General features: G+C 34.2%; 1 protein-coding gene across 1 annotated transcript; it reads right to left on the reverse strand.

The window, feature by feature from the left end:
• On the reverse strand, positions 450-2,209 carry LOC109724676 (syntaxin-121-like). Its single transcript, XM_020253575.1, has 2 exons — positions 2,015-2,209; positions 450-1,710 (listed from the first exon to the last, which is right to left on the reverse strand). The coding sequence occupies exon 2, from the start codon at positions 1,691-1,693 to the stop codon at positions 776-778; it is 918 nt and encodes a 305-aa protein (XP_020109164.1). The 5' UTR covers positions 1,694-1,710; positions 2,015-2,209; the 3' UTR covers positions 450-775.

Consider the following 12,948-nt stretch of genomic DNA (forward strand, 5'->3'; position numbering starts at 1 on the left):
TAAGGATTGTAGTCCTGTAAGCCTCTTTAGATTGTAGACTCAGCGGTATTTCTTCTCTAATAAGGGCATGTTTGATTTGGGTTATCTACTAGGATTATAGGCAAAAATACAGAGGCAAAAATACAAGCATGTGCTCGAGTGGTATATGTGCTCGAGTGGTATATATAGTGCATTGTATTATTTCCTTCCCTTCTGCAAGTAAATCTCGCAAAAAAGTCAAGCCAAATTGGGAATTTTCTATCTCCTACTACCAGCCAAATGAACCGGCATTAAACAAGTTCGTCGTCCTCACGCCGCCATGACGCGGAAGATGGATTATCCTCACGCCGCCATGACGCAGAAGATGAATTATTTAACTAAATTATAGACGCTTTGTTGTTGCTCTTGAGTGGCGACCGCGCTTGATAGTCGAAAACGAGAAATTAAATGATGGGATAGATCAACGGATTCAGAATCAATAATAATAATAACATCCTACACTGCTCACATTTGGAAGCGCGCGCGCCCTAAGGGAGTAATAAACTCTTCATCACAATAACAATCTACAACAACATTTATATAACGTATCAAATTGAACATAAAAGAAGGAATTAAAAAAAGAAAGAAAGAAAGAAAGAAAGAGAAAAACTCTCAAATCCACTGCAAGAGCAAGAGAAGCACACACAAAAGAAAACAAAAATTAAATAGGAGAGAGGAGAGAGAAGCACACACAAAAGAAAACAAAAATTAAATAGGAGAGCGGAGGAGGAGGAGGAGGAGGAGGAGGAGGAGGAGGCTATTTGTTGTTCTTGGTGGTGGTGAGAACGATGGGCAGGACGATAACGAGGATGATGATGAGGAGGAGGATGATGGCGAAGCAGGTCCACTTGCGGGTGCTCTTCTGGTGCGTGCGGGCGACCTGCAGCTGCTCGCGGCCGCGGTCGACGAAGGACTTGGCCCGGCCGACGTGGTTCTCGATGTCGTCGAGCTGCTCGCCCTGCGCCTCGACGAGCACGGCCATGTCGAGGAACACCTGCTGCAGCTCCAGCAGGCTCCGCTCCAGCTCCGCCACCGCCCCGTGCCGCTCCTGTATCTCCGCGATCACGTCCACCACCCTCCCCCGCCCCTGCTCCTCGATCGCCCGCTGCAGGAACCGCTCCCCCTCCCCCGTCGCCGCCAGCGCCTCCACCGTCGCCTCGTCCGCCTCCTCCCCGGTCACTGTGTAGTACCGCCGCCGCACCGTCTCCCGGTACTCCCCGGCCACCCGCTTCCGGAGCTCCGCGAACGCCTCCATCGAGTCCCTCAGCTTCTTGCGGAGCCCGGCCACCACGGAGGTGCGCGTGCGGTCCGTGGAGCTGCCGGGCCCGCAGCCCGGGGCGGAGCGGTTGGCGGCGTTGGCGCGGTCGAGCGCCTCGAGGCGGAGCTTGATGACCTTCGCCTTCTTCAGCGCCTGCGCCACGTCCGCGTCCATCCGCGCCCGCAGCCCCCGCACCGCCGCCGCCTCGTGCAGCGTCTTCCCGGCCTCGTTCGCCTCCTGCAGCCGCCGCTGGATCCGCTCCACCTCCCGCAGCTCCTCCTTTATCCCCTCCACGTCCTCGAAGAACCTGTCCAAGCTCGCCCCGCTCGCCCCCATCTCCACTCCCCCTCCCCCTCCCCCTCCCCCGGATTCCAGGTCGTCGCCGCGCCTCCACGACGACGAGAACAGGTTGTTCATCTCGCTCCGATGCCTACCTAGTCAATCAAATTTACAGAATCTCAATATCGAATTCGATTTCGATTTCGAATCTAGAGCGATTTGGGATTTGGGATTTGGGATTTGAGGATCGGGTCGAGGGGGCGGTATATTGGGGAAGAAGAAGAAGAAGAAGAAATAGGTTATAGATAGGGACAGGGAGAGAGAGAGAGAGAGAGAGAGAGAGAGAGAGAGAGAGAGGGGAAACGCGGCTTTGAATGGGCTTGGAGGATGAAATTGGGCGACGCCACAATACTAGTATTATTATTACTTCTTCTAAGTACTTGTTTATTAATTAATGACCTTTTCGTCGTCAATGGCGATGGGTGGGAAAATGGAGGAGGAGGAGGAGGAGGAGGGACCAGTCAAAGTATAGTTTAGAAGAAGGAAATAGAAGCTCTGAAAATGATAATTAAATATAAAAAAAAGAAATGTATTATTACTTTACATCTTGTTCTAAACGACCGGTGATATTCTCACCCATAGTTTGCAGAGTGTTACACGGTTGACTTGGAGATCCACTCCGTACCCCGACGAAAGAGGCAAAAGCTCTCTTCATATATTTTGGTAAAAATATACTAAATTTAACTTGAGTTTAAATCTAACCGAGTTATGGACCGTGTTCAGTCGGTTATTTCATTTTTTAAGATTTTAATTTTAGTAATAATTTTTTTATTTTTTATTTTAGTCAATAAATAATATTTTGACTTTAAATTTTGAATGTGCCGTTTATTTTTACACGTTTAGTCATATGTTTATACAATTTTCGTAACTATAAATATATTAAATGTTGGATGGTAAATTTAGAATTTTAAAATATTGGATAGTAGACTCAAAATAGTCGATAGTTAAAATAGCTTTTGCACGTTTTTATCTAAAATTAATTTTATCATTTGCCCTCATGTAATTATATTGAAATTTCATTGCAATAGTGGACCCTAAAACATAGCAAAGATTTACCTCTACTTCTTGTATTCACTGGTGCTACATAGAAGCATATGCACGAGAATAAAAGAAAATTAGGTGAGTGACAATATCAAGTCTTAGTCTAATTGGTTTTGAGTTGATTATGAATTTATGATCCTATTTTTGTTTGTTTTTTTTTTTTTTTTTTTTTTTTTTTTTTTGTTCCCACTCCTATTTATTTATACAATAATAATAAATAAGTGAAGTCCAAAGTTTGACGTGACTTTTAAAGCAGTATCATAAGAGCTCTATTAGCTGGTGCATTTCCAAAATAAATTTATATATAGCTTCTGTACTTAGTCAAAGAAACGAAAATATTCTTTAAAAAAATTAACGGAAAATAAAATTTCCAGCATCATAAAAAGTGAAAATAAAAATTAGTTATTTAGAGCAATTTAACTTTTTTTTAAAATAATACTTGCAGGGAATTATCCAAATTAGACTTTTTAATGAGCTAAATTTTTATCTTTTATTTTAAATTTTTACATTAGTCTTTCTTGCGTGCATGTGAAATATATTTCTCGGCCTATTTTCTTATTCTATATTTTCAAAGTAAATATAACAATTATTTTTTTTGCATATTTCTAATTCAAATAATGCGGTTTTGTGATGGCTAAAATTCTACATAAATATTGAAACTTTTTTTTTCTCGTTTGATTTAAAAGTTGAAGAAGATAATTTTTTTTTTAAATTTTTTGAACAACAAGTTAAAAGCTTCTCCCTATAATCACTATAATAAAAACGGTCTATTGCGACACTTTTAAATGTAGNGAGCAGACATTAAATTTCTACCTTTTAATTACATTAAAAAAAAATCATACAAAATATGTTTTCATTCGGTTACTTATTGCGATATCTAAACAAAGCCCACAGTTATCGATTGTTTTATAAAGTGTATAACATGAGATCCTGAGGTAAGATACCAATAATAAACTCTTAGTTTCAACCTCATAATATACGAGGGAAACCTCCAGCAGCTAAGGTTTTTAGTATAATCGGTTGTTTCACAATAGCACGTAAGATTGGTTAAGGCTTGCGGATAATTATTACCTTCTCTTGTTCATTGATCTAACAACCATTCTTTTTCTGCAATCAATTTCATTTCTAATGCTTTGATTTTATTGGAATAAGATTCACATGGCATATAATAGAGTCCAAGCAGGTGAGAAATTTGAGTCCTCTTGATTTCTAACTAATTTTGTTGAAAATGACCATGAACTGAAATTCATACAAAAATTATTTTTCCATCCTTGGATATTTGATAGGAAGCTAATGACCTTTTTTTTAATTGGTTATGTCCGCTAATTTTTTATTATATTTCTTATCCCTCCACCATCGCAACCAAATTAAACTAACTATGAGTCGAAAAAAAAAAAAAAATACAGACAAATTTAATTTACAAAAAAATAAATAAATAAAATAAATAAATATTTTATAATCAAAAATAAATTCGTATTTTACTTTTCGTGAAATAAACATGCCCTGAAAAAAAAAAAAAAAACTGTCAAGCTCTCAGAAACACTTATCTGATAATTATTATTATTATGTCACCATCTTTGAAAACAAAGGCAAGGAAAATAGATGGTCTGAGCAAATTAAGTTTAGTGTCATGTCGCTTTCATGGTGAATTTTTAAAAAGACACGCTTCCGCGTTGTAAACAACACAGTACTCTTGCATTTTTTTTTTATTTTTGAGAAATAGGTAGCACGCTATTCGTTTTATTTATTTTATTTAGAAATAAACTTAACTAGAAATGTGAATCAAATTAAAATTCGAATTTGGGATCTCGGGTACCAACCATCAAATCCTTTGTCACTTACTCTAGGGACAGTTGGTAGTACCCGAGCATCTTTATTACGTGGATCGGGTGCTCGAGATGGACCCTGTATAAATTTAGACGGTGTCCATCCATTAATTTCCACTTATAACCAATCCTTTTTATTTTTTAAACAGGATTTAAAAAAAAGACAAAAGTGTAGTGCACTAAATTGATTTTAAGACGAACAGTTGGTACGGAATTTAAAATAGTTAAAATAATAATTATTGTAGTTAGCTGCGAACATCGAATATTAGTTAGGCTGTGTTCAAATTTATTGCATTTTAGTGCTCAATTATCAACAGATTTTAAATAGAATGTCATTTTTTCCTTCTTTATTATTATTTTTTTTTATCTCCCTGTTATGTCTTATTTAATCAAAATTTTAAGTACAAGCAAAAATTATGATATCGAAAAGATTATTAAAGAATTTTTTATATATGTCATCACTGTGTAACTAAATAATTGACGAATTTATTTTTTTAAGTCATATTTTTTGGCGAATCAAAAAGTTATTATGTGAATTTTATCTGTATTACATCGAATTTATATCGATAATATTTGAAAAAATATATATTATGGCACGAAAATTGAGGTCTTACTGAGCCAATCAGGGCGCAAGTGGTGTACACCAATCAGAGCGGTCAAAAAACAGTAACCCGTGTACCCGACGCTCCTAACCCGACCCGTACCGTACCTTCCTCTGATAAAAAAAATCTCGCTATCCCAGCACGTGCCACAACCAGATCTGGCACGTGCTCCATCCCCTTCCCCTCTTATCAAGCTACGGCCCTGCCCAGCACGTGCATCACACCGAACAGCCCGATGGACCCGTCCTCCTCGCGCCACGTGTCCGCTACCAACTTGGGAAATTATTAGCTGAACCCGGTGTATGCATACGCTCCGTAACACCAAACCTTATATATACATATATTTTAAAAAAATTCAATTCCATAAGAGATGTAACTTATAATCGGTAAAGAGCTTATACATAAAGAATCATTACTTACTTCATAAAAAACAAAAAATAAAAAATTAGTGATCAAAATTGTGCAATGTACGAGATATACTTATACACCGGGCGTAGGTAATAATTTCCCGTTGCGACCCCGCACGTACATCGCTTCGCGTGCCCGTCACGTGCGCGCCTCGTGAAAACCGCCGCTGCGACACGTGGTTTTAGGTCGGCGGTTTTCGGGAATAAGCGCCCACGTCCTTTTCGAGGAAAAGGGCGTACGCTTTGATTATTGCAAACTCTTTGGATTTTTATAATAATAATAATATATGTTTTCTCAACCTTAGTTTTTTTTTTTTTTTTTTTTTTTTTTTTTTTTTTTTTTTTTTTTTCCCCCTCCTATTTATTTATACAATAATAATAATTAAGTGAAGTCCAAAGTTTGACGTGACTTTTAAAGCAGTATCATAAGAGCTCTATTAGCTGGTGCATTTCCAAAAATAAATTTATATATAGCTTCTGTACTTAGTCAAAGAAACGAAAATATTCTTTAAAAAAATTAACGGAAAATAAAATTTCCAGCATCATAAAAAGTGAAAATAAAAATTAGTTATTTAGAGCAATTTAACTTTTTTTTAAAATAATACTTGCAGGGAATTATCCAAATTAGACTTTTTAATGAGCTAAATTTTTATCTTTTATTTTAAATTTTTACATTAGTCTTTCTTGCGTGCATGTGAAATATATTTCTCGGCCTATTTTCTTATTCTATATTTTCAAAGNGATGGATAAAAGAACAATATCGAAAGTGCGTGAAATTTGATTTCTAGGTAGTTTAAATGGTTTAGATCATATTTAATAGAGCCGATCGTCAATTTGGAAGCTCTATCATCGAAAACAACTCGATAGTAAAATGCTCCGTTTACTATCGAGAGTATTCTAGCTCAACTCTCTATATATATATATATATATGCTGGAATACTATCAATAGTACCAAGTTATTGGTGCTATTAGTTTTTTTAGCCTTTGAATTAAGAAATATACGATTAGAATGATATGCGCCTCCTAGGGTTGAGTGGGTACATAGTTGGTTGAATAATATAATCTAACGGGTAAAAATAATCATAGGGGTTAATATAACGGCAGAAAATTTACTAGCACCAAGTGTTTGATACTATCGATAGTATAGCAGCCGGACTATATATATATATATATAGAATTTGATGTCACCATTAATATATTTTAAAATATATTTTCATATCTTACAAATAAACATTATCGATAGATTTGTTCTGTGTCGGCGGCTTCTAATTATGAAGAAAAAAAATTTTGTGTTTGGATTGATATTCCATTTATTCAAAGGACCCAGTTTTTCTCCGCATGCTCCAAAATAAAAAATTTTCCTTTATGCTTGTTCTGATATGAGTTTTCTTCTATTGTAAAACAGCTATTTTCCATGATAGTTTTATTGATGACGATATTAATTAAGCTTCGCAAGTGGACAATTTCTCGATCTGGACCCCGCGCTGACACCCAATGAGATTATATTTTTTGACGCAGCTCAAGACCTGTTCGTAATTTAGAAGGATAAAGATATGGATAAGGTTCGGATTAAATTTCCTATCCATTTCATTTACGAGTTCGTGAGCAAATATGAGTGTCACCTTGACTCAACCCGACCGGTTAATTAGTATCTTTGTAGCAACATTTAGTCTTAAATTGGATCATCATTGGTCGAACATGTTTTTAATTTGAGCTACTCACAAATGCATTGGTGGGAACGGAGGGGGATTTATCCCCTGTTGGCGGTAACGGAGCGGGAACAAGGATGCTAATAAAACACCTGTAGGGACAGAGATGGGAAAGGGGCCTATCCCTACCCCGCCGCGTCCCGTTACCATCATCTATCTGTACATATATATAGTACTTATTTACTAAAAATACTTGTGAGAAACAATTTTAAGATCGTAATTTTAATAGCTAGATGAGGGTTGAATATCCTGTGAAAATTAGAGTGAGCGTGAATACACTATTACTTGTTATTAAACTGGTTATTATATAGTTAAGAATGAACGTTACATTTTAAACCCCTAGCTGAGTTTTTCTTTTTCTTTTTTAAAACAAAAAAAATTCAACCTAATGAGAGTCATAAATAATTAATACTCAATGATGTTGGATAGGAAGCATAAATGGCCATTATTACAATTAGCTCTTTTATTAATTTCTTTTAGGTATCTTTACACATTGGCACGTTCTAATTGGCGAGGCTAAGTCTAACGACCGAGTACATAATTTAATATAATCATATACACCATTAATAAACATCCAATAATGTTTATTTTTCCCTCGCGTAATTAATGGTCCCAATACTTATTTGTTCCACACGCATACTACATGTTTAATTTGGTATCTATCATGAGGCGTAGCTTCTATGTAGTTGCTACGTCCATTTCTCTATCTTGTCCCTACATTGGTGCTATCGTCGTTTCTTGTGCTTCGTAAGCTAACCAACTATGTATTTGCTTAAATATGAACACTCGCAGAATATCTATATCTATATATATATATATATATACATACATATATATATATATATATACATACATATATATATATATATACATACATATATATATATATATATAAATAAAGCAGGTGGAGTATTTTTGATAATTCATTGATAATTACTTCCGATAGAAATGTGAGGTAGTTGATGCGGAACTTTCGTGCGTACTGCGACATTTTAATCAATGGACCACTTCGTCACATTCTCATGATGCCGGTACCAAAAAAAGTATTGGGGAGCTAGAGCGATCTAAACATTTAATTCGACGGTATTTTTTTTATCTAACTAAACATCACTAATAGTGAGAATAGGAATGGAGATACGTGATGGGAAAGTATGTGAGTGAGTTTAACCTTTGCGCTGGAAAGGTTTTTTTTTTTTTTTTTTTTTTTAATCTGCTCTAAATATGCAGGTAAACCAAATAATAATATCATAATTTGTAGAATAATTTACAGCTAAACTAATGGATTAGTACATGTCTTGAAAATTTGGGGCGTGAGTGAACGAGCTGAGTTGAGGCCAACTGTCGATCAGCTCGTTTATTTCTTTTGAGCTGAAAAAGTGAGCTCGTGACCGATTCGATCTTTATTAAACTATCAAGCTAAATTTGAGCGAGATTTGAGTTGATGAACATAAAAAACTGAAACGGACAACAGATTAAATTGACAATCTTTACCGAAAGTAGGATTCTAGAGGCATTGATAATTTATCTGATTTATAACCCTTTCTTTTCGTACTAAAAAGGGCAAACTCGGATTAAAAATAAAAAAAATGGTATATTCAGAGTAATTTTTAATATTATTGTCAAAATAGATATGTTATAGCTAATTAATAATGGCTTAAACATCTTCCATCTAACAATAATAAAATTTACTTACTTTTGATAAATAGTACTAGTATAGAATAATAATATAATTTATATATATTTAATTTAAGTATTAATCTAGCACGTGCAAGATCCACGTGCCGGTGAAAGAACTGGACACGTGTACAGCGGACGAGTGATTTTTTTTCCCATGCGCCACGCCTCTTCGTTCGTAATCATTCCCTGGCACAGTGTTGGAACTGCTAATAAATAGGCGAAGAATCTTTTTCCCATAAAAGGCAAAATAATGATTTTAAAAAAAAAGAAAATGAGAAAAAAAATATATATATATATATATATTTACGTTGTCACATGTCACATGCTTCTTCTATCCTCGACGATCCGCTCACCCGTCGCCCTCGTCGACGCGAATTTACCATTTTGCCCCTCTGACGCCGCGTTCGCCCCATTACTCGGTCGCCAAATCCTCGCCGAGTATTTGCCGAGTAGTATCGTATTTTCAGCTCCTCGTTGTTTTTNATATCTTTGATCATCGTTAGACGACACAAATTAAACTCGGAAACTATAAATGTACATAAGTATGAATTACTATTGAAAGAGTGGTTATAGAAAACCTAATTAAGTCTACCATGTGAAGTTGTAATGTAAATGAATCAAGCACCTTTTTAATTCGAGTAATCCAATGAATCTGCTCTATCAAAATAAATGAGATCGTTTTTGCTCCCTTATAATATCAGTAAACTATTTGAAATTTATTATTCTTCATACTATTTAATTTTAAACTTAAAGCATATCTAATCTTTTTAACCTTGTAATGTATAGCTAGGGAGAACAAGCAATCACATTTGAATACCTCACTAGAAGAAAATGTTCAATTTAAGTGATTAGAAAGATATTATTCATTGGCCATAATAAATACCATAATTAATTCAAACTCTTTTCCAAAGTTATTTAATGTTAGTGCATAGTGACACCCTTGTGCTAAGATATTTTATCTTTGTCAAAGCATTCATGTGGGGCAAGTAACCCATTATCTTCTCACCAAATTGGGGCTTAATCATATATATTAACAATAAGTTACATGGTTAATTAATTCGTAGTTGTTCATCCTTCATATTCAATTTGGATATTGGTCCTAGAAAAAGGTTAAAACCTACTAAGACATGTGCACTTAATATATAACCAATTTGATCTACTATTATATATAAAGCTTATTAATGATAGTTAAAACAAGAATCTAGGGTGACCAAATCAAATTAGAATATTATTGCATTAATTATAAACAAAGGTGATAGATGACACCTCACTACATCTCTACCCATACCCATAGGAACAAGCAAAACCGTGATTTGTATTAAACATCACGATTCTAAGTGTGTTTGACGAAATTATTCCTCGATTATTTATTCAGCTCGGAGAATTAGATACACTTCTCAACCATATAACTTCATTATCATAAATAGAGAAATATAATGAACCAACTGATTAATTAATGGAAAACTATATGATCTAAGCCCTCTAATAGAATAATTAAAGTGGCACTAAGTAATGGAGTTGACTCAAGCTAGCTAGAAAATTATAAAAGTCGATATATTTTATATGAACTTTTTTTTTTGGAGGTATAAGGACTTATGTTGTATATCTAGTCTAGTCAATCAGTGCTTTGTAAAATCGCGCCAAAAAATAAAATATATTTTTTAATTATTTGATATGCTATATATATTTATCAACATATTATTTGAATGAGATGTAACTTTTCATAAAAAACTTTAGCTATCAACATATATATATATATATATATATATATATAACGAGCTCAACTCTTGTATTTTTCTTTTCCATGGGAAACTCAATGATTGAGCACGAGTTGTATTAAGGAAAAACAAGATACACAGTAAAAGAAGTTATTGAATCTCACTAATTTTTTACTTTTTTTTTCAGGAAAATTAATCGGAAATGGTAAATCTGAAATATCTTTGATCATCGTTAGACGACACAAATTAAACTCGGAAACTATAAATGTACATAAGTATGAATTACTATTGAAAGAGTAGTTATAGAAAACCTAATTAAGTCTACCATGCGAAGTTGTAATGTAAATGAATCAAGCACCTTTCTAATTCGAGTAATCCAATGAATCTGCTTTATCAAAATAAATGAGATCGTTTTTGCTCCCTTATAATATCAGTAAACTATTTGAAATTTATTATTCTTCATACTATTTAATTTTAAACTTAAAGCATATCTAATCTTTTTAACCTTGTAATGTATAGCTAGGGAGAACAAGCAATCACATTTGAATACCTCACTAGAGGAAAATGTTCAATTTAAGTGATTAGAAAGATATTATTCATTGGCCATAATAAATACCATAATTAATTCAAACTCTTTTCCAAAGTTATTTAATGTTAGTGCATAGTGACACCCTTGTGCTAAGATATTTTATCTTTGTCAAAGCATTCATGTGGGGCAAGTAACCCATTATCTTCTCACCAAATTGGGGCTTAATCATATATATTAACAATAAGTTACATGGTTAATTAATTCGTAGTTGTTCATCCTTCATATTCAATTTGGATATTGGTCCTAGAAAAAGGTTAAAACCTACTAAGACATGTGCACTTAATATATAACCAATTTGATCTACTATTATATATAAAGCTTATTAATGATAGTTAAAACAAAGAATCTAGGGTGACCAAATCAAATTAGAATATTATTGCATTAATTATAAACAAAGGTGATAGATGACACCTCACTACATCTCTACCCATACCCATAGGAACAAGCAAAACCGTGATTTGTATTAAACATCACGATTCTAAGTGTGTTTGACGAAATTATTCCTCGATTATTTATTCAGCTCGGAGAATTAGATACACTTCTCAACCATATAACTTCATTATCATAAATAGAGAAATATAATGAACCAACTGATTAATTAATGGAAAACTATATGATCTAAGCCCTCTAATAGAATAATTAAAGTGGCACTAAGTAATGGAGTTGACTCAAGCTAGCTAGAAAATTATAAAAGTCGATATATTTTATATGAACTTTTTTTTTTGGAGGTATAAGGACTTATGTTGTATATCTAGTCTAGTCAATCAGTGCTTTGTAAAATCGCGCCAAAAAATAAAATATATTTTTTAATTATTTGATATGCTATATATATTTATCAACATATTATTTGAATGAGATGTAACTTTTCATAAAAAACTTTAGCTACTAACATACATATATATATATATATATATATATATATATATCAAGTAAATGGATGCCATACAACATGCTCCTTATATATGTAAATATTAAACTCTTAATGATCAATAAGAAAATGAAAAAGAGACCACTTTGCCAACTAGAGGAAATAAAGGCATCGTTGAGGGGCAAATAAAAAATAAATAGGTGATGATCAAAAAATTAACATGTGTGGCTAACACCCATTTTATGGGTGTTTGTGTTTAACTAAATTAATGAGAAAAATGGTCACATGGTCACCTCTTGAAAGATTTAAGTAATAATTACATGTTGCGATCGTGCGTGATTGTTTATAGAATAAGATCTATCAACGGTGCGTGGTCAATAAGAACGAGCACGTCCGTTGCTTTTTAATTAGAAGGATATTACTTTTATTTTATTTATTTTACTTGGATTTGAGATGTGCATCCAATCATTTTTCTCCTTCTCTCTTCCTCTCTCTTCAAAACTATGGGGTGTAGATCCAAGAAGTGAAATGAACTATAATACTTATAAATTTGATATATATATATAGAGTGAGGCTACTATGCTATCGGAAGCACGGAGCCTTCCGTGCTTCCAGCTCGTTTTCGATGTTGTGACTTTTGAATCGTCGATCGGCTCCGTTAAACTTGATCTAGAGTATTTGGAGTACCTAGAAAATAAATTTTATTATTTTTCGATTTCATTTGCCTAGTGATCGAATGGGCTCAAAATCAACAAATTTCAACGGCCGTAGTGAGCCGTTTGCAAGTTTAACGGTGTAGAAATATCCAAATCACGTGAAATTTTGATAGAAAATTCTTTATACTATATAAAACAAGATCAATATCTTTGATTTAAAATTTTAATGTCATATTATTA

The sequence above is a fragment of the Ananas comosus genome, linkage group 2 (genome assembly GCF_001540865.1).
Source record: "Ananas comosus cultivar F153 linkage group 2, ASM154086v1, whole genome shotgun sequence".
Taxonomy (NCBI): domain Eukaryota; kingdom Viridiplantae; phylum Streptophyta; class Magnoliopsida; order Poales; family Bromeliaceae; genus Ananas; species Ananas comosus.